Consider the following 21631-nt stretch of genomic DNA (forward strand, 5'->3'; position numbering starts at 1 on the left):
GCCAGTTTCAATTATATCTCAACCCGTGGAATATTTCTAACATGATGTTTAGTAGCGCGTGGTCATCTACCAGGCTTCCTCCAGAGGACCCTACCCTGTTGATAATGATAATAGACTCACAGGAAAGGACACTACGAACTAGTATATGGTCCTCTTTTTCGGTGTGTATTGAAGGATTTATAAAAGATGACGCTAAACTAAATATATTTTTTAGATATGAATTTAACAATGGAATAATGTATTCAGTATATGCTGAATAATGTACATAAATCTGCATCATACAGATAGGGCTCGTCAGTTTAGCAGGAGATATCAAAGTGTTTCGATCAAAATATATATCAAACCCTGTTTTTTTATCGACTTTGATTTAAAATCAAAGTTTGCATTTCGTGTTTCTTTGTGTTATAAACATTGTAGTAATTCATGGTTTCCACATTTTCGATTTCATTTCATCAGAAAAAACCAACCAACGAATATCACCAAATATGATTATATGCTCAGTCAGCATTTAAACAGCGACGCTTACATTTAACATTATCAGAATATACAGGTTTTACTGTCTCGTCAATATTTTCTATAATCTCCAAGGTACGAGGACAAAATAAACAACGTCATAAACAAAAAACAGCAAAGTCTTCTTTGTGGTTAACAAAAATGATAAATTATACAAAATCATCGAAACACAATAATGAAATGTACCACAGCGTCAATGAAATGATGAGTAATTCAACATCAACACACATAAACCATATACCGTGTACGACATTGTCTACACTCATTAAAAAGGAATTACCACAGTGTCGATACCGCTAAACAAAATTTACCACAACGTCATCACAGATAAACAAATTTACCACAACGTCAACACAGATAAACAAAATTTACCACAACGTCAACACAGATAAACAAAATTTACCACAACGTCATCACAGATAAACAAAATTTACAACAACGTCAACACGTATAAACAAAATTTACCACAACGTCAACACAGATAAACAAAATTTACCACAACGTCAACACAGATAAACAAAATTTACCACAACGTCATCACGGGTAAACAAAATTTACCACAACGTCAACACGGATAAACAAAATTTACCACAACGTCAACACAGATAAACAAAATTTACCACAACGTCAACACAGATAAACAAAATTTACCACAACGTCAACACGGATAAACAAAATTTATCACAACGTCAACACAGATAAACAAAATTTACCACAACGTCAACACGGATAAACAAAATTTACCACAACGTCAACACAGATAAACAAAATTTACAACAACGTCAACACAGATAAACAAAATTTACCACAACGTCATCACGGATAAACAAAATTTACCACAACGTCAACACAGATAAACAAAATTTACCACAACGTCAACACAGATAAACAAAATAAATAGGAGCGTCAACACACATTAACAATATCTCCTACAGTATCACCCAAAAATAACCCATATTTTCTACAGCGTCAACACACCAGGATAAAATAAACAGCAACATTAGAAAGTAGTTAATATGCAACATCACCAACGCAAATGAGCCTGGATGTTAACACACAATATCGAACATAATTTCACTATAAAACGACAATCAAGAGAAGAAAGTAATTTGTTTTGATAAGATCATGATACAACTACTTCAGCAGTGTTTTCTTAATCAAATATTTCTTATAATACACGTGCTTAGTAAAAGGCTTTCTTCTTCACCCGTTCCATTTCATATTCTCTAGATTTTCTGTTAACAAAACATTAGTTTTGCATGAATTAGCGCTAGATAAAGAAAACAATCTCTTTTTCTATTTAGTATGGTATTATAGAGAACTGCTATAGACCACCAGACCATGCAAGGTGATGTGTTTGTATGACTTTCATCTTGAAATCGATACCATTGATGTGGAAAAGGCAGAATGATTTCTAATTTGTCTTGCTTACATGCTCTATTCATCTTAGGAAGTATGTAAAACATTGACCTGAAATAAGGAGTGGAGATGTAGGATAGCCAGTGGTCAAGTACTGACCGTTATACTGAGACACACGGTATGGGTCCAATTTTCTTCCCATCAGGCCAGGTATTTCATATACTTCTGCGTATCAGAAATCAACCTTTGAAACGTCTGATAGCAAATTGAGGGTAATATAGTGAAATATTGTCATTCCTAAACATCACATTTTTACCATTTCAGTTACAGACACTTCATTTTTTATATAAGCAGAAAAATACAAGTTATACATGCCATTGTTTATACATGCACCCTCGCTTAAAGCTACACAATCACGAGTCTTTTTAAATTCACTTTTATTCGTATTTATAAAAACGCTAACAACAGGGAAAAAATCACTTGCATTCAATATTCCACTGCCTCGAATGTTAGATGTAAGTACTTCTTCACTATCTATCGAAACAAACGTGTGACATCACAATGTATTATTAAAATATAACGTTACATCAGTAACTTCAATTGTACGTCATATGTAACTGTGTGTCATAGCTAGTTAAGTTGCGAAAAAGAAGATGTTTTCATTGATGGATTTCAAATGTCATTACAAAGTCATAAGTCCTGCGGATTTGGAAAGAGTAACCGCAAAAATAATCATGTAGTTTGAATTCCATACCAATAATCACAAGATGTGTACATCATAGACACGAAACGAGGTATAACATACGAAAAGTTAATGTCGCGTTGTCAAAACGAGATTACGTACAGTCAAATAGAAATAACAATACAATTTACACTTTGTACGTGTGGCACTAAGCGATGATGTAAATGATGTGATGTAGAAGTTAAATGTGTTAATATTGTGCATGAAAAGAATTATCTAGATCGATTACAACTTACAACACCACAAATGGTAGAACTTGCTTTCTCTTCAACCAGAAAAATGTAAAAGTACGTAAAGGAGATATTTGTGAACATAATCATTAAGTTCCAGTAAAAAGGGATAAGAAATATAGTCTGGCGGGCGATGACGTCCCCCTCAAGGACAAGAACTGACGTAGATGGGCTCTTACTGATAGGCTCTCACCCTCCCACGATGATTCCATGTGAAGGCGTTATAAATGTCAATTAAAGATTGAAAAACAAATTACTTCATCCTGTATTGTTGTCAATGTTAAAATGTCTATTTCACTTTTGATAACCTATAAAGCAACCTAAAATTTACAAATTTAACGCTTTTGATTTTCATGTGATTCATAATGCATTAATCTACCTCTGGGGGATGAGAGGACGTGTTATTCAAGAGATACAGCCCCACTAGACATATTGCGGCAGGGAGGAATCATTGCCGTGGCAGTTATCGGCTGTCTCTGATAGCCTTCCCGGTCTATGCCGGCCTAACCATGTTAAATCGATGTGCTTTAACACGAGTTGTCCACGTGCTAGCTGGCACGCTTTGACGCGCAACTTATGCAATAAATTGGCGATAAAGCTTAGGCATACGCGATACTATAGTCATAATTATCACACGTACGGCAGATTTACGGCATTTCTATGTTAAAACAAGTTGTCCAGTACTCTCATGAATATTGCAGGATGGTCAACATAACTAAGTGATGTTCCGCCACAAGAAAGGTTAAATGGCTAATTTGCATTCCCTTGTTGCTAATAGGAAAACTAGAATGTCATTTGTCACCAATTTGACTAGCGCATGTCAATTTTGATTAGACATTTGTTTCTTGTCAGATGCACCTGATTGACGCATGTTATTGCTTATAAGGTAGACATTTGGCATATCTAGTTTCTGATCGTCTCTTCCCAGAAAGAAAACATTATCTCACAGATAATTGTGATTATCACTTTGAGTGTAATTATTCCTTCCAACAGGTCAAAAGTCAAAACCAATTTGTTTACAGAGAAGATGAGACCCGATTCAAATCTATGTTCTATATATAGTGTTGAAAGGCTTTTATGTTTTTTTTTATGATTTTATGATGATATAATGTATTATGTCTTCATCTTTGTTTGAAAAATTTACATTAAGAAGGAAATCAATAGTGATCATAATTAACCAAAATTTCAACACATAATAAAGGAAAGCCGTATTTTTAGTTTTGTTTTTTTATCGTGTCCTCATTAAAAAGTAATAACGTTTTACTTTGATATCATTATATGTACATTTTACTACAATCACATCAAAGTACCAAACCATTCAGTTTATTATTGTTTTTTTTTTACATCAGTCAACAAATTAATTCAGAACACATGATAATTATATCGACGTAGATATGCATTTAGAAAATGTATTGCTTGCACTAATATACCAAACCATGCAAAGTACTAAACCATTCAGTACATCTACATACATTGTTTACATTAATGTTCAAAACTATCAACAACACACACCGTTTACATACATTTTTAAAACCGTTAAGTACACGCACCGTTTACAGCAATGTTCAAAACCATCAGGTACACACACCGTTTAAATTAATGTTCAAAACCATTACAAACATTATGTACATCAATGTTCAAACCATCAAGTACATACATCGTGTATATCAATGTTCAAAATAATTCAATACATACACAGTTTACATCATACTTAGGTAGTGGGGTCGAGTTTATTCAGCTGAGTTGGTCGGGATGAGGTCTTCGCTGGCAAGGATGGTCAGGTCGAGCTTGAGAAAGTCAAATGGAGTTGGTCTGTTAAGTTTGTTGGCATCGGTCAAATGTCCACTCAATTTACAAAAGACCATCCGATTAAAGTTGACTCCTCATGCTGACAGTTCTGAATGACAAGATCTGATATCAAAGTCATTGTGATTCCATATTTAAAAGTAAATGTGAGTAAATGTTTTAAAAGGCTTTTCCATCTTTGTCCCATTCTCATCTTCCATCATCTCTGTTTCATTGTCTTCCTCAGTCATCACTGTTCAATTGTTTTACCCTGTAATTTCCGTAGTATTCTCTATCTCTTTCATCACGGACTTTGTCTTCCTCCGTCATCTCTGTTCCATTGTCTTCCTCCGTCATCTTTGTTCCATTGTCTTTCTTCATCATCTTTGTTTTTTTATTGTCTTCCTCTGTCATCACTGTTCCATTGTCTTCATCTGTCATCTTTGTTCCATTGTCTTCCTCCGTCATCTCTGTTCCATTGTCTTCCACCGTCATCTCTGTTCCATTGTCTTCCTCCGTCATCTTTGTTCCATTGTCTTCCTCCGTCATCTCTGTTCCATTGTCTTCCTCCGTCATCTCTGTTCCATTGTCTTCCTCTGTCATCTATGTTCCTTTGTCTTCCTCCGTCATCTATGTTCCTTTGTCTTCCTTCGTCATCTCTGTTCCATTGTCTTCCTTCGTCATCTTTGTTCCATTGTCTTCCTCTGTCATCACTGTTCCATTGTCTTCATCTGTCATCTTTGTTCCATTGTCTTCCTCCGTCATCTCTGTTCCATTGTCTTCCACCGTCATCTCTGTTCCATTGTCTTCCACCGTCATCTATGTTCCTTTGTCTTCCTTCGTCATCTCTGTTCCATTGTCTTCCTTCGTCATCTTTGTTCCATTGTCTTCCTCTGTCATCTTTGTTCCATTGTCTTCCTCTGTCATCTATGTTCCTTTGTCTTCCTCCGTCATCACTGTTCCATTGTCTTCCTTCGTCATCTTTGTTCCATTGTCTTCCTCTGTCATCTTTGTTCCATTGTCTTCCTCTGTCATCTATGTTCCTTTGTCTTCCTCCGTCATCACTGTTCCATTGTCTTCCTCCGTCATCTCTGTTCCATTGTCTTCCTCCGTCATCTCTGTTCCATTGTCTTCCTCTGTCATCTATGTTCCATTGTCTTCCTACGTCATCACTGTTCCATTGTCTTCCTCCGTCATCTCTGTTCATTTGTCTTCCTCCGTCATCTCTGTTCCATTGTCTTCCTTCATCATCTTTGTTTTTTTTTTATTGTCTTCCTCTGTCATCACTGTTCCATTGTCTTCATCTGTCATCTTTGTTCCATTGTCTTCCTCCGTCATCTCTGTTCCATTGTCTTCCACCGTCATCTCTGTTCCATTGTCTTCCTCTGTCATCTATGTTCCTTTGTCTTCCTCCGTCATCTATGTTCCTTTGTCTTCCTTCGTCATCTCTGTTCCATTGTCTTCCTTCGTCATCTTTGTTCCATTGTCTTCCTCTGTCATCACTGTTCCATTGTCTTCATCTGTCATCTTTGTTCCATTGTCTTCCTCCGTCATCTCTGTTCCATTGTCTTCCACCGTCATCTCTGTTCCATTGTCTTCCACCGTCATCTATGTTCCTTTGTCTTCCTTCGTCATCTCTGTTCCATTGTCTTCCTTCGTCATCTTTGTTCCATTGTCTTCCTCTGTCATCTTTGTTCCATTGTCTTCCTCTGTCATCTATGTTCCATTGTCTTCCTACGTCATCACTGTTCCATTGTCTTCCTCCGTCATCTCTGTTCATTTGTCTTCCTCCGTCATCTCTGTTCCATTGTCTTCCTTCATCATCTTTGTTTTTTTTATTGTCTTCCTCTGTCATCACTGTTCCATTGTCTTCATCTGTCATCTTTGTTCCATTGTCTTCCTCCGTCATCTCTGTTCCATTGTCTTCCACCGTCATCTCTGTTCCATTGTCTTCCTCCGTCATCTCTGTTCATTTGTCTTTCTCCGTCATCTCTGTTCCATTGTCTTCCTCCGTCATTTTTGTGCCTTTGTCTTCCTCCGTCATCTTTGTTTCTTTGTCTTCCTTCGTCATCTTTGTTCCATTGTCTTCCTTCGTCATCTATGTTCCTTTGTCTTCCTCCGTCATCTATGTTCCTTTGTCTTCCTCCGTCATTTCTGTCCCATTGTCTTCCTCCGTCATCACTGTTCCATTGTCTTCCTCCGTCATCACTGTTCCATTGTCTTCATCTGTCATCTTTGTTCCATTGTCTTCCTTCGTCATCTCTGTTCCATTGTCTTCCTTCGTCATCTTTGTTCCATTGTCTTCCTCTGTCATCACTGTTCCATTGTCTTCATCTGTCATCTTTGTTCCATTGTCTTCCTCTGTCATCACTGTTCCATTGTCTTCATCCGTCATCTTTGTTCCATTGTCTTCCTTCGCATCTTTGTTCCACTGTCTTCCTCCGTCCTCTCTGTTCCACTGTCTGCATCCGTCATTTCTGTAACATTGTCTTCCTGCTCCAGCTCCTTCTATTGTCATCCGCCATCTTCTCTGTAGTATTGTTTTCCTCGATCATCTCTTGCCCATTGTCATCATCCGTCATCTCCGTAGTGTTATCTTCCTTCGTCATCTGTTTTTACGCTGTCATTATGTCCTCTAAATGTAATGCATCATATACATTAGAGTATGTCGATCCAAAGGATTATTTTACAATCGTTTTGAACACTTAGTACCTATATGTTGAAACCGAAAAAAAAAAAATGTTTGAAGCATGTCGGATAAAATCCCATAAATCCTTAAATCAGAAATCATCGAATTACCGTATAATGATTTATTGACACCAGTCGTTACAAATTTAGAATTCTTTTTAGGAGTTTAACTAATTCCGAAACGTTACTCCGATGGAATAGAATTGTTCCTCACGAAATCCAAACATCAACAACAGCCTTTTTCCATCCCCTAACATCGCGTATGAACTGAAGGTTTAGCAATCTAGTTTTTGTCGTAAGACATATCGAGGAAAAACGCTCAGCTTTGAGGGGAATACAAAAGTGCAAATTTAATTTAATTTTGATTTTAATGGTAAGATACTAGTCCTATCAACGACAAATGTTAATGTATATCCGTTGGAAGATAAAGGCGTATTTACGGAATTTTATCGGGACTGAGTGGGGGAAGGAATGGCTCTGAACAGACATGTAAGAGTTCCCAAACGTGTACTTAAATATCTCATTTCAGTGGTGTATGGCTTTATAAAATTTTGTTGAAAGCGTTTTAATGACAAGTGATGTATGATACATATTTCTATTACATGTATACCGACACGGGGCTGCAGTGACCGAGTGGTTAAGGTGTCCCGACACGTTATCACTAGCCCTCCACCTCTGGGTCGCGTGTTCGAAACCTGCGTCGGGAAGTTTCCAGGTACTGCCCGTAGGCCGGTGGTTTTTCTCCGGGAACTCCGCCTTTCCTCCATCCACAAAACCAGGCACGTCCTTAAATGACCCGGGCTGTTAATAGGACGATAAACAAAATACCCCAAAGAGTAGCAAATCTAAATATGATTTTAGTTATAGAGTATAAGTCGATTAATGAACTGCTCCATACAATATGAAAATGAAATATATGTATATATATAAATATATATGAAATGGATTAATGCTAAATTTGTAACAGTAATAAATATTTCAATTTCTACTCAAGTTGGACTCGATGAAACTACCAAACTTAATCTGTTTCATTTGCTCATGAATTTGACCAGATTAACACTGATCAGTGCGTATGAATACATGGTTAAAATCCTTCCGCGGAACTATTTCACTTTGTTCTACATTGTTGTTATAAACATGGATTAATTATTAAGATTATCAAATTTATAATATATTCTTGTATTTTATGAAAGACCAGATATGCTAGATACTTTTTTTGACAAAATAATGCTGTTTTTAATCCTAAAATTGCGGACTATTTTACTCGACCGACAAGACATGCACAATCCGGAACTCCTCGGACTTTTCCGCATTTAGACTTGCACAAGCTACAAGATATTGATATCAAGACCGACTTTTTTATTCGAAGAAAAAAAAAAAAAAAAAACAATTGAAATATAAGGATTGAATCTAGATTTGGTCGATTTCATGGGGTCATGAATTGAGTTGCTCTTGAGACAAATTCAACATGACGCAGTTCATTAAATTTGTCTCAAGAGCAACTCAATTCATGACCCCATGAAATCGACCAAATCAAGATTCAATCCTTAAATGTCGTCAAATGAGTTATTTTCAGGTACCAAAACAACCTACATCGAATCTACAGTCAGTGTTATGACCGCTTTACAACGTAAACACTATAGCTTAAATGTTCCCGTGTTTGTTGTATATAACACAAGACAATATGAATTTGTTCAATGTATCGTATATCGATATACATGTATCTTATTGTTTCCATCTGTGTACTAGTAGGTGAAAATACATGTACTTCAGTCTGAGCATTTCATTATTTTATAAGATTAGATTAAACTTGAAACCAAAATGATATGGTAAAATGTAAAATATCCTTTTTTTCTTAAATCAAGAAAGTAATCATTAAAAAATAGATTAATATTGAAAATTAAACATTGGCAAGGCTAAATCAATAACATTCTTACTAGAATTGTTTCACTTCTGGTCTGAATATCTTGTCCGGTTTTCCCAACTGGAGGGACAAACCCGACTGATAAGGTTAAACGTGTCGACATGTAAAACAACATCGTCCATCCCCCTTAAATTGGCTTAGTATGGAGTGCAAAACCATTCCACTGCTATTCTAAGGAGGGTATCTGTGAAGGCTGCAATTGTTGAACATAAGCCAGGCTAAGGATGGGTCAGTCTACTGGTTATGGGAACAAAACAGATGTTGACAAATTAGGATTAAAGCCAGGGATATAATATTAAGCGCTCAAGGCAGTTTTAATTTATGCGGCAGTAGCTGACAGTAGAACAACGGGATAATTAGGTCATAATAAAACGGGGAACAGACTAGAAGATATGATGATATCTTGGAAAGTGATATTTTACACTGGTGTAGTCAATATCGACTTTGATTTCGGCAAGGTGTTTGAGTGTAAGGACAGCGAATACTCTTTGCACTGTAGAAATGTAATGATAACATTTGTTTTGCTTTTTGTCCTAATGTTTACGAGATTGATAAGAGTTTTCCTGGAGCTTGCAATACCAAGGGGGTATTAGCTTTGCGTCTTCATAATGCAATGTCATGCATTTTGTTTTACAATTTACAGTGTTATCAAATTCTGACTAGGCGAGAAGTGATTATGAAAGTAGACAATGGCTTATGGGAATAGAACAATATAACTAAGACGTATACTTATACCTGTGACATTTAAGCATCAAAACCATTTGACATTAGCGCAAAATGATACCATTACCAACAAGAACAAAATCCTTGATATGACTACGGTATATCTTGAAGCGTAATTCCTCTTTTGAACTTTATAGCTACTTGTTATAACTAGATTCTCGTTTGAGTCTTGTTAAAACAAATCCCTCACTTGAACCATATCGTTACTTGTTATGAGAAAATTCTTAGCTTGAACTTTATCGTTGCTTGTTGAAACAAATTCTTAGATTGAAATACATTGTTGCTTGTTATGACAAATTCACTTGGTATAAATGATATTGTTGTAACAGATTCGTTTGCACAATATCCTTACTTTTGGCAACAAATTCTTAAATTGAAATACATAATTGTTTGTTATAACAAATTCACTTGATATAGATATAAATGATTTCCTCATTTTGAACTATACCGCTACATGTTATAACAAATTCTTAGATTGAAATTCATTGTTAGTTGTAACGACAAATTCCCTTCATCTACACATCTTTCTCGTTTGAACTATATCGCTGCTGTTTGAAACTATACATGTAGCGTAACTTGTTATAATAAGTTCCTTTTCGAACTATACAGATATTTGTCATAACTAAACCCTGATTTATAAGAACTACATCTTTTTTTAGATCACCCCTCATTCAATAGTAACAACCATATCGCGTTTTGTGATTCATAAAACGTCCTACAACCTGTTTATCTTTATACCTGATCGAACATACATCAACATCAATCTAAACATCAGAATCATTGGACGGGTAGCGAGATTCGCCTAATCTTGATGTACTCGGTAACCGTACTTTGAGGTCATGTTGCATGATAGTCCACCATGAAGGTGAGATAAACTCAAGCATGCTTTACACGAAACACTATCCTAACAATGACATATCTGTCTTAGTTATTTTATGGCGTAAAACAGGTTCATATGATATTTCTCTGCAACGTTTCATTAACATTTATTTTTAATAATCATCATTTTATGTCTTAATGACAACAAAAGTCATCCTTAAAACTATTACAAAATTGAATTGTTACTGTTAAATCTTAGTCATTGAGAGCTGAATCAGATTAAGTGTGTGAGATAAAGTGTCACTTTTTTCAAAATCCTCGTTTGTCTGTTGATGAAACTCCAACTTTGGGAACAAAAGATATGTTCTGTAGATCTTTATTAATAAAAAATGTTATAAATGAGGAAAAAATGTCTATGTGGTTAGATGCTCAATATTTCCCAGCTTTTTGTAAATAAGAAAGAATTCATTGCTATAAATAGTATTTCTTTATGTATGTGTTTATTTTGTAATGCTTATATTGCAATATTACTTATTTGAAAATCCAATCAATAGTCTTAGAACATTAACGCACGCATGCGCACAAGGGGTCTCGACTTGAAAAAGTCGACAAATTTCAAATGTCGATTGGAATGACAGAAGTCGAATGGAAGTTAATTCTGGTATGGGGTCACCTACCCGACCACGTGGGTTTTCCCCGGGCACTCCGGTTTCCTCACACAGTAAGACCAATCGCGCGCTTCCATCCGGGCCAACAAGCGTGATTAATATAAGTTAATATTACTTGTTTCCCAATTGTTGTAAAATAAATAAAGCTTACATTTTACATTTTAGTTGAGTCTGCTAGCGGAGGCACCGCTAGGACATATGGCACCACTTGTGGCATTTTTCATGATATTTCGTATCACCACATGTGGTGCTTGTCAAACTGTTTCCTGTAAACGAAGAAAAAATGAAAGTTTGAAGTATAATTAGAATATAGATATTTCAGTTAATTATGGTGTGGGAAGCATTTGTATTAAAACATTATTTCATCCCAGTTGTGTGCGGGTGGCTCCTATATATATCGTTGATTGCATCTGTGTCAACTCTTATATGGGAATATCTCTGTAAATCAGAGAGCTAATACACATGCCCTTATCTGATTATTTTCTGCCGATAATATATACATCTTTGAAAGGCGATTTGTTTCAAAATTACTAGTGGTCGATCGGTATTTGTGCGGGTAGTGGGAGAGTAATGAAGCAAAGGGAAATCTGTGTTATCTTGTATCCGATACAGGGATAGGCCTTGTACTGACGTTACTGTAGCTCTAACTCAACCAGACATTCTTCTCCTATCAGTAAATACAAAATGCCATTATTGTGGAATGGGTCATTTGACTTCCGGTAGAGGCGCCGAGTGGCACCGGCGATCAGCTTCCATACGCCTTTCACAAAACTTTCACTTAATGCCTGTAACCTTCAGGTTCGCTGCATCACTTACCTAACTGTAGGGGTGAGCAGAATTCCGGAAATGTCACAGCGTGTTTCACCGGAATTAAGTCATAATGCTGTGCGCATGAGTAGAAATGATAGATGTTTTTTTGTGTTTATTTACCGACAATGATTTGTACGGCTCCTCCTTGGACTGGACGAGAAGGGCACTATTTAGCCTTGATAGCTTCAAAAGTGGAATACAATATGTGTTTAACATCTTATATATCACAACAATAGTGGATTTACACAGTCATTACCAAATTACTTAAAATCAGTAATTGATATTTTGTATAAATCACTAATAAGAAATGTAGTTGGCGATGTAGTTTGGGAAGAAAACATCCAGTAATATTCGGTGAAGCTGCGATCAATTTTGAGTAGCGTTGTTGTAATTGACTATGCTTAGTGTCACATTATCTACGGATTTGGAACAAAAATGTTTTCATATGTATAAAGAAACAATTGGCAGGGATGGCAGATTTTGATATGAGCTATAAATAGATACGTCCTTTTATAACTTTTTTTCCAATCGAACGCGTTATCGGAGAAACAACACAATATTGCTTTTAACATCAGATGTAATCTTCTTATAAATCCGATTAAAATGATAGATACTATATACCTCGATTAAATTTTAAAGAATTACTATTGAATTGCCAGAGATTTTTCTTTTAGGAGTAGTGTTTATAACAATAGACAAACTGTGTGTTATTCTCCTAATGGTGTCATAATTCATAAGCGAAGAGGGATTTAAACATGTCTCTGTTATTACGAGTACTTAAAGTCATAGAATACGATATCTATGTCCAGTGCACAGGGCAATAATCGTCAAGTTGAATGAATGAATTTGAATAATACATCACGTTGTTTTGAGTTCGCAGTGATTATCGTATTTAAGGAGATATCGAGTGTTGTTTTCTGCCAATTCATTACCTGTCGGTTCTCAACATAAAAAATCGCATTTACTCGTGTACTATTCAATGCAAAAGAATGACATCACTGTTCTTTTTATTTATTAGATATTTTATAGCGATAATAATTAAAAATGACGATTTTTTGTGAGTAAATATCGTACATACCCTATGCGCATGCGTTAAACAATAACTCGGATGCCCCCACCAGTTGAGAAGAACATTGACGTAGAAAGAATGGTTGCTACATCACCAGAATAGTGTAAAAGTATGACGTACTACACATCTTTTTATTGACCATAGATTATTTTGTAGATTTGTCTAAAGCACTTACATTGTGTATATGTCATATCATCGCCTGTTTGTGTCGCAATTATTTATTCTTTTAAACACATTTGAGTTTACTTGGTGGTAAAATATAAAGTCGATTTGGTCTATATAGAAAGGGGATATTTCATGTTAAGTCTGTACAGTCTCCGGCATGTTTCTGTTCACTTATATTATGTTCGTTTCAATTCTTGCAAATGGTGTTGCCGGTTTGTACATTCATACGTCATTCATTTTATCTTACGTCATCCAATATTAGATCAAATTACACCAGATTGATACAGTTACCGTTTAGCCGCTTAGTTTCGCGGGGATGAAATGAAATGATTAGACACAGGAAAATGTTATCCGTGAAATGAACTGCAGGTAAGACTGTAGTCATATTGTAACGTCTGTAGCCGACTCGGGAGCCTGCAATCACCAAAGGTTGTTTTGACATCTGTAATTCCTTCGTAATTGCCAGTTGTGATATACATATGTATACTGTACCATTAATCATGCATTCAGCACTCACTTAGTAGGTTGACATTGGAAGCAATATTCGCGAAAATTAGACATCGTCTCAAAGACGGATCGCTGACTTTCAATTCGTTTCAATGTCTTTTTTTTTTAAATGAACATCTCGAAAACTTTGTCCGCGAAAATAACTGGTTCTACGATATTTGTGGTTTTGTGCACTTTTTCCTATATTTTGTTTTACATTTATTTTTGATCATTTTATTTTTCTTGCCGATCGGATGACACAGTGGTAACACACTTGCCTTTCGCCTAGCCGAAAGGGCTCGATTCCCCGATCGGAAAGGGTATGGGGTCACCTGCCTGACCACGTGGGTTTTCTCTGGATACTCTGGTTTTCTCCCACAGTAAAACTATCTTACGCTCCAATCTTAGCCAACAATTTGGTATAACATGTGTCTTAATTGTTGTAAAATCAATAGAGTTTATATAACATTTTAATGTGCCTGACATCACACATTGGGGCCGCGGTGGCCGAGTGGTTAAGGTATCGCGACACTTTAACACTAGTCCTCCACCACTGGGTTGCGAGTTCGAAACCTACGTGGGGCAGTTGCCAGGTACTGACCGTAGGCCGGTGGTTTTTCTCCGGGTACTCCGGCTTTCCTCCACCTCCAAAACCTGGCACGTCCTTAAATGACCCTGGCTGTTAATAGGACGTTAAACAAAAACAAACAAACAAACAAACAAACATCACATTTGGAACTTCTTCCCTGTGGCCCCTGTCATCAATATCTGGCAAGAACTGAAAGGACGAAAAATCTTTCGTCATTTGTATCATCGGTTATAAAATTGATAATCAAATATCATTCTGTCTTATATAACCTATTTTTATGAAACAAATTAATTATTATTTTTTATTTTGATTAGCGCATATAGAAATTGTTTGTGAAATTGATTATAGCATATCTAATTAATTGTCAATTTCGTAATATTTGACAAAAGGGTGGGGGTGGGGCGGAGTATCAGCGTTTTAAATACATACAGGTAAACTACAATTTGTTTTACAAACAAAGTTGTTTTGCTTTGAAAACCTCCATTGTTTACAATATCAGGTGTATTGATCTGTTTAAAAGACGGTGAAGCATTTCGTGTGAAGCAGCAATGATTCCAATATAGAACAGTTTATAATCAGAAAGGCTTTCCTTTTCTGGCCGTTTCAAGGCTTTACGGAGCGCCACCTAGAGGTGCGCCGTCTGTAATGATCAATCTTTGCCCGGCTGATTAGTCTTAAACTCGCTCAGATTATCTCCCAGACGAAAGTTACACATCACGAATCTTATTCATTTCACTGCGCATGCCTTTTGACTTATATGTACTTGCTAAAATCCCAGTGCAAATTCACGTAAACGTGGTTGCTCTCAATCATTTTTAATAACATGTAAGCTTACTTTTCAAAGATATCCCACATATTTCTTTTAAAAATCAATATTCAAAATGGCAGGCTCTACTTCCCTTAGAAACCTATTTAACTCCTTTGACATACCGACGTAGAATTTTTTTTTTTTTTATTGAAACGTTTTAAATCTGTATGTCACATTTTAAACTTAGATATAGAAATTGGTAAATTTATTGGAAATAAATGATTATTGTAAAGTCTCATTAAGATTTTTACATTCTTTACTGCTTTTCAGTTGACCCAGAGGTATTCTGTAACATCATTGACGTTTCTTAGAAGGCCAAAATGGTTGTATGATGTCCCTAACATCAGTGACGAGCCCTAGAGGGACGAAACAGCGGAACGATATCCCTAACGTCACTGACGAGTCCTAGAAAGACAAAACCGCTGCATGATGTCCATAACATCACTGACGAGTCATAGAAGGACGAAACAGCGGAACGATATCCCTAACGTCACTGACGAGTCCTAGAAAGACAAAACCGCTGCATGATGTCCATAACATCACTGACGAGTCATAGAAGGACGAAACAGCGGAACGATATCCCTAACGTCACTGACAAGTCCTAGAAAGACAAAACCGCTGTATGATGTCCATAACATCACTGACGAGTCATAGAAGGACGAAACTGGTGAATGATGTCCCTAACATCACTTACGTGTCCTAAAAGGACCAAACAGCTGTGTGGTGTCCCTAACATCACTGACGAGTCCTAAAAAGACAAAACAGTTGTATGATGTCCCTAACATCACTGATGAGTCCTAGAAAGACAAAACAGCTGTATGATGTCCCTAACATCACTTACGTGTCATAGAAGGACAGAACAGAATATATTTGTATTAATAGGTGTCAATATCTTGCGCGTTATTTGCCCAATCCTTTGACATCTTATTGCTGTAATGTAAAGTTTATTTTTGCATGTGCATCTTATTGCAAATATCACTAACCTTATTCCACGGTTACGAGATAATTCATGACAGCGATTTCTCTGCCAAATGAAATCAAACTAATGAACATATAAATATTTTGTCCAATTAACTACAGCTGTACGCCGTGTGGAGTAGATTGTTTAATTGTTATTGCCTGATTGATTTATTGTAATCGATTACGGTTGATCAATTTCAGGTGCGTCAATGAGGGAGAGGCTGCGGGGAGCTAGTCATAAATATGTAACTGTACTGTCGGACATGTTCTCAGATTTGTGATGATCTGAGATGTCACATTTGTAGTTTCGTATTTTAGTTAAAATACGATACTAAAATACGGGCTATCGATACCCCTATTACACATCAACATTATTATTACGTATTTGTGATTCATTCACATTTTCTGGGCAGTTCATTTCAAACATTATTTTGATTTATCGGGCAATATCTTTGTATCAGCAGCCGGGCATTCATTAACAAATAATATGATTTCTTTTTCGCTTTCGTATCTTCCTTATCATTATTTATGCGTGCTGTATTTTTTCGTTATTGTCAACGCATTTGCAGTCATAGGTCGACCTGTCTCTTGTAAGGATGCTGAAAATCGATCAATGAATCAGTCAGTCAGTCAGTCAGTCAATCAATAAATCAATCAAAGATCAATCTTGAATTATTTAAAGACCATTACTGACAGCAGGTTGTTTCTTTTTTCCCTGGATCTTGTATAATATCGAGAACAATACAAGTAATTACATCAATATCGAAATCCATGTTCCGGTTGATTCATAAATATGTCAATTTCGATTGCCTGGCTAAAATTCTTCATGTAATCTTGCTATAACAACCGGATACTTGGAAGCATTAATGGCCGTGGATTGTACTTTCTCTAGAAACAATTTTGCAGGACATGGCATTCATTTGCGCAAAATCAGCAATGGGATTCTAATCCGAGAATGTATTATTATATCTACATTAATTACATTGTTATCAGATATTGATCAGTCGTATTTTTCATGATTTATCATTATGTATGTGTGCATGTTATTCAATATCAAACCAAGATTAATATCACGTAATGAAAGGGCAAGCTCACATATATGTATGCCACCTTAATATATTGACATATCATACTGTATATCGTTCAAATAATTCATATCCAAACTAAGGAAGGGCATATCACTCGTGATACTACAATTCATTTAAGTTGAAGTAGAGATTTATTGATCGTATGCTTTCTTTAAAGAGAAACAGTTGATAACCTCTTTTCCTACAAAGTAACAAATACAGATTGATTTACTATTTATTGGTAGTAACACCCGTGCTTCCTCAATCTATGGTTATTTCATATTCCAGTTGACTCAGTATTCTAGGGTTTGTTCCTAAATTTACTGGTGCCACAATAAAAGTCCGAGAGATGCCGGTTAATGAAGACAATGGGGACATTTATAAGTACTAGTTTTTTTAAGCTGTGCGATACGAGGATACTCTTGACTGTTGAAGTGACTGGCCATTTCGTTATCACCATTCCATTGCTCATTTTGGGTTCGTAACATAACATGTAACCGGTCGTGATCGGCAACGATCGTTGATGACGCAAAATATTCTTACACTTCTGGAACGCCTGGTCTAAATCCCTTGTACCTATTTTTTCAGGTTGATGGATTTTGAGTATGAATTGCATTTACAGGTCGGTATGATATTTTGTTATTTCTTAATCTTTTGTTTTCATAAACAATTTTTATTCTTTAAAACAGGAATACTCTATCGATTATTTTTCATGCTTAATTGTCTTTCATTTTGACAACTGGACAAAGATATCACTTCATATAGACAGGATTCTCACTTTTCAAAAAAGATAACAAAAACAAAAACAAACAAAAAACAGCGTTTTCACTTTAATTGCTTTCTAAGGACATTTCATATACGTTTGTTTTAAGCATCATGTCTTTGACATGTGCAATGGCACCGTGAGCATCAGAAACCATTTGTATATCAGTGTATTAAAATGTCAATTATAAAAACGTAAAGACATCCAAATGTCAGATAAAATACAAGACGGCTGTAAGATTCAAAACTGATTTTAAAGAAAATATCTGTTTTAGCATTTAGAAAAGCAAAAATGATCAAAATATTTAAATGTGAAAACTATTATATCCGAGCTTAAATTTGCAATTAATTTCTTAATACACACCATAGCCAGCGCCAGACTCATTTAAGTGTAGTTAAATCATGCAGTATTACGAATTACCAAAACAAATGTACTACTGACAGAGATCAAGCGAGGTCCATTGTGAGTGTTTTGTTTATGTTAGACTAAATACTCTGAACATCAATTTGGTAATTCACAGACATATACGTGATTGTCTTGTTTGAAATAACTGTTTGATGGCATTCATTGAAATGGTGGACTTTCCACATTATGAGAGTTTTGGGAACCGTGAACTATTGTCAAACGGTCATAACATTTCCTATCGCAATGTTTAGAGTATTGGCCGTTTAGAAAGACCTATTCATGCCGTTTGCTTTGTTAAATTTATTTCTTTGTGTACATTGAGATAAAAAATCTTTATTTTATATATGTGTAAATACTTTAGGGAATAAATGAGAGGATTAATTTCCTAATTTGGTTATCTATCCACAAACATCGTAGATGCATTTTTCAAACGAAAAAAGATCTTTCGGTGCATTAAGGCAAAATATATAAATTTCACCCACGGATTAGACTTTTATTTTTCTTGTACGTGAAATGAAAAGAAGACTGCAGTAAACCCCAATTTGTGTGGTACGTTAAACTCAACCCAACAAACTTCTTTTGTTTGTGTAGTACAGATAAACTTAGAACACATTAGCCCACAACAATAGGACATTTGATTTACGTTATTTGTTGAACATAAACTCAACAAAGTACAACAAACAACAATTAGTCATTTGGTTGACGTAAACTAAACACAAAAACAACAGACACCAATTAGTCATTTGGTTGACGTAAACTAAACACAGAACAACAGACAACAATTAGTCATTTTGTTGACGTAAACTAAACACAAAAACAACACACCAATTAGTCATTTGGTTGACGTAAACTAAACACAAAAACAACAGACAACAATTAGTCATTTGGTTGACGTAAACTAAACACAGTACAACAGACAACAATTAGTCATTTGGTTGACGTAAACTAAACACAGAACAACAGACAACAATTAGTCATTTGGTTGACGTAAACTAAACACAGTACAACAAACAACAATTAGTCATTTGGTTGACGTAAACTAAACAAAGTACAACAAACAACAATTAGTCATTTGGTTGACGTAAACTAACACAAAAACAACAGACAACAATTAGTCATTTGGTTGACGTAAACTAAACACAGTACAACAGACAACAATTAGTCATTTGGTTGACGTAAACTAAACACAGTACAACAGACAACAATTAGTCATTTGGTTGACGTAAACTAAACACAGTACAACAAACAACAATTAGTCATTTGGTTGACGTAAACTAAACAAAGTACAACAAACAACAATTAGTCATTTGGTTGACGTAAACTAACACAAAAACAACAGACATCAATTAGTCATTTGGTTGACGTAAACTTAACACAAAAACAACAAACAACAATTAGTCATTTGGTTGACGTAAACTAAACACAAAAACAACAGACACCAATTAGTCATTTGGTTGACGTAAACTAAACACAAAAACAACAAACAACAATTAGTCATTTGGTTGACGTAAACTAAACACAAAAACAACAGACACCAATGAGTCATTTGGTTGACGTAAACTAAACACAGAACAACAGACAACAATTAGTCATTTGGTTGACGTAAACTAAACACAAAAACAACAGACACCAATTAGTCATTTGGTTGACGTAAACTAAACACAGTACAACTGACAACAATTAGTCATTTGGTTGACGTAAACTAAACACAAAAACAACAAACAACAATTAGTCATTTGGTTGACGTAAACTAAACACAAAAACAACAAACAACAATTAGTCATTTGGTTGACGTAAACTAAACACAAAACAACAGACAACAATTACTTTATTGCTACAATACTCTAGCACACAACAATAGGATATTTGGTTTATGTTATTTGTTGAACATTAACTCAACAAAAGACAACAAACAACAATTTGGTATCTAGTTCACATAATAAAAGACAGCAGACAACAATCGGGTATCTAGTTTACGTCATGTTATGAACATTAACTCAATAACAGACAACAAACAACAATTTGGTATCTTGTTGCATTATCTGACGAACATTAACCCAAAAAAGACAACAGACAACAATTGGATATAAGTTTCACATCATTTGGTGAACATTAACTCAACAAAAGACAGCAAGCAGTTGTTGGCTGTTTTGATTGATGTAAACCCAATAAAAGAGAAAGCCTTACATCAGATGAATTATTTATTTATACAGTATACAGATGATATTATCATACAACAATTAAATATTTGATTCACGTAAACTCAGCAAAAATAGCATAAAACAATCGTTATTCGGTTCACGTGATCTCAAGACAACAACAGGCAACAATCGTTATTATGTTCAGAAAAACTCAAGACAACAACATACAACAATCATTATAAGGTTCACGTGATCTCAAGACAACAACAGTCAACAATCGTTTTTAGGTTCACGTAAACTCAAGACACTAACAGAAAACAATCGTGATTTGGTTCACGTAATATCAAGACATCAAGAAACAACAATCGTTATTAGTTGCATGTACATATAATCTCAAGACATCAACAGACATCAATGTTATTAGGTTTACACAAACTCAAGACACGAACACACAACAATCCTTAATTTGTTCACGTTAATTCAAGAAACCAACAGACAACAGTTTGTTAATTCGTACATTTTAATTCAACAACAGAAAAAAAGTAATATATTCTATGTTTTCCGGATAACAATTAGTTACACGCAAACTCATGTGCATATACACCATGTAACAAAACACAGCTGTTGATCGGGTTGTTTATTGTTAAACGAAATAGAAGAATACAATAGCCTACGAATTGTGAATTGCTAAACTCAATTGAAAACTACATTATGCATCAGTTATATTGGTGAGTGTGCTTTGATTTCTACATTGTAACTCCGAAAATGTATTACCATATACATTTACCATCAACCATTTACATTTCGTGTCCTCTCTGATTTTGTGAGACTCCTGTCTTTAAAGAGACATTAGCTAAATCAGCTGCAATATGACTAAGATATTAATCTCGTTAAATGTCGGCACTTAAACGATTTGA

General features: G+C 35.4%; 2 protein-coding genes across 2 annotated transcripts; both read right to left on the reverse strand.

Annotated features, from left to right (window-relative positions):
• Positions 1–5356: 5356 nt before the first annotated feature.
• On the reverse strand, positions 5357–5836 carry LOC117336566 (antho-RFamide neuropeptides-like). Its single transcript, XM_033897177.1, has one exon. The coding sequence runs from the start codon at positions 5834–5836 to the stop codon at positions 5357–5359; it is 480 nt and encodes a 159-aa protein (XP_033753068.1).
• Positions 5837–6145: 309 nt separating this feature from the next.
• On the reverse strand, positions 6146–6592 carry LOC117336567 (antho-RFamide neuropeptides-like). Its single transcript, XM_033897178.1, has one exon. The coding sequence runs from the start codon at positions 6590–6592 to the stop codon at positions 6146–6148; it is 447 nt and encodes a 148-aa protein (XP_033753069.1).
• Positions 6593–21631: the final 15039 nt, after the last annotated feature.

The sequence above is a fragment of the Pecten maximus genome, chromosome 10 (genome assembly GCF_902652985.1).
Source record: "Pecten maximus chromosome 10, xPecMax1.1, whole genome shotgun sequence".
NCBI classification, from domain to species: domain Eukaryota; kingdom Metazoa; phylum Mollusca; class Bivalvia; order Pectinida; family Pectinidae; genus Pecten; species Pecten maximus.

Excerpts from the sequence above, each read along its gene's own strand:
- LOC117336566 (XM_033897177.1), bottom strand. The coding sequence starts at position 5,836 with ATGAACAGAGATGACGGAGGAAGACAATGGAACAGTGATGACGTAGGA.
- LOC117336567 (XM_033897178.1), bottom strand. The coding sequence starts at position 6,592 with ATGACGGAGGAAGACAATGGAACAGAGATGACGGTGGAAGACAATGGA.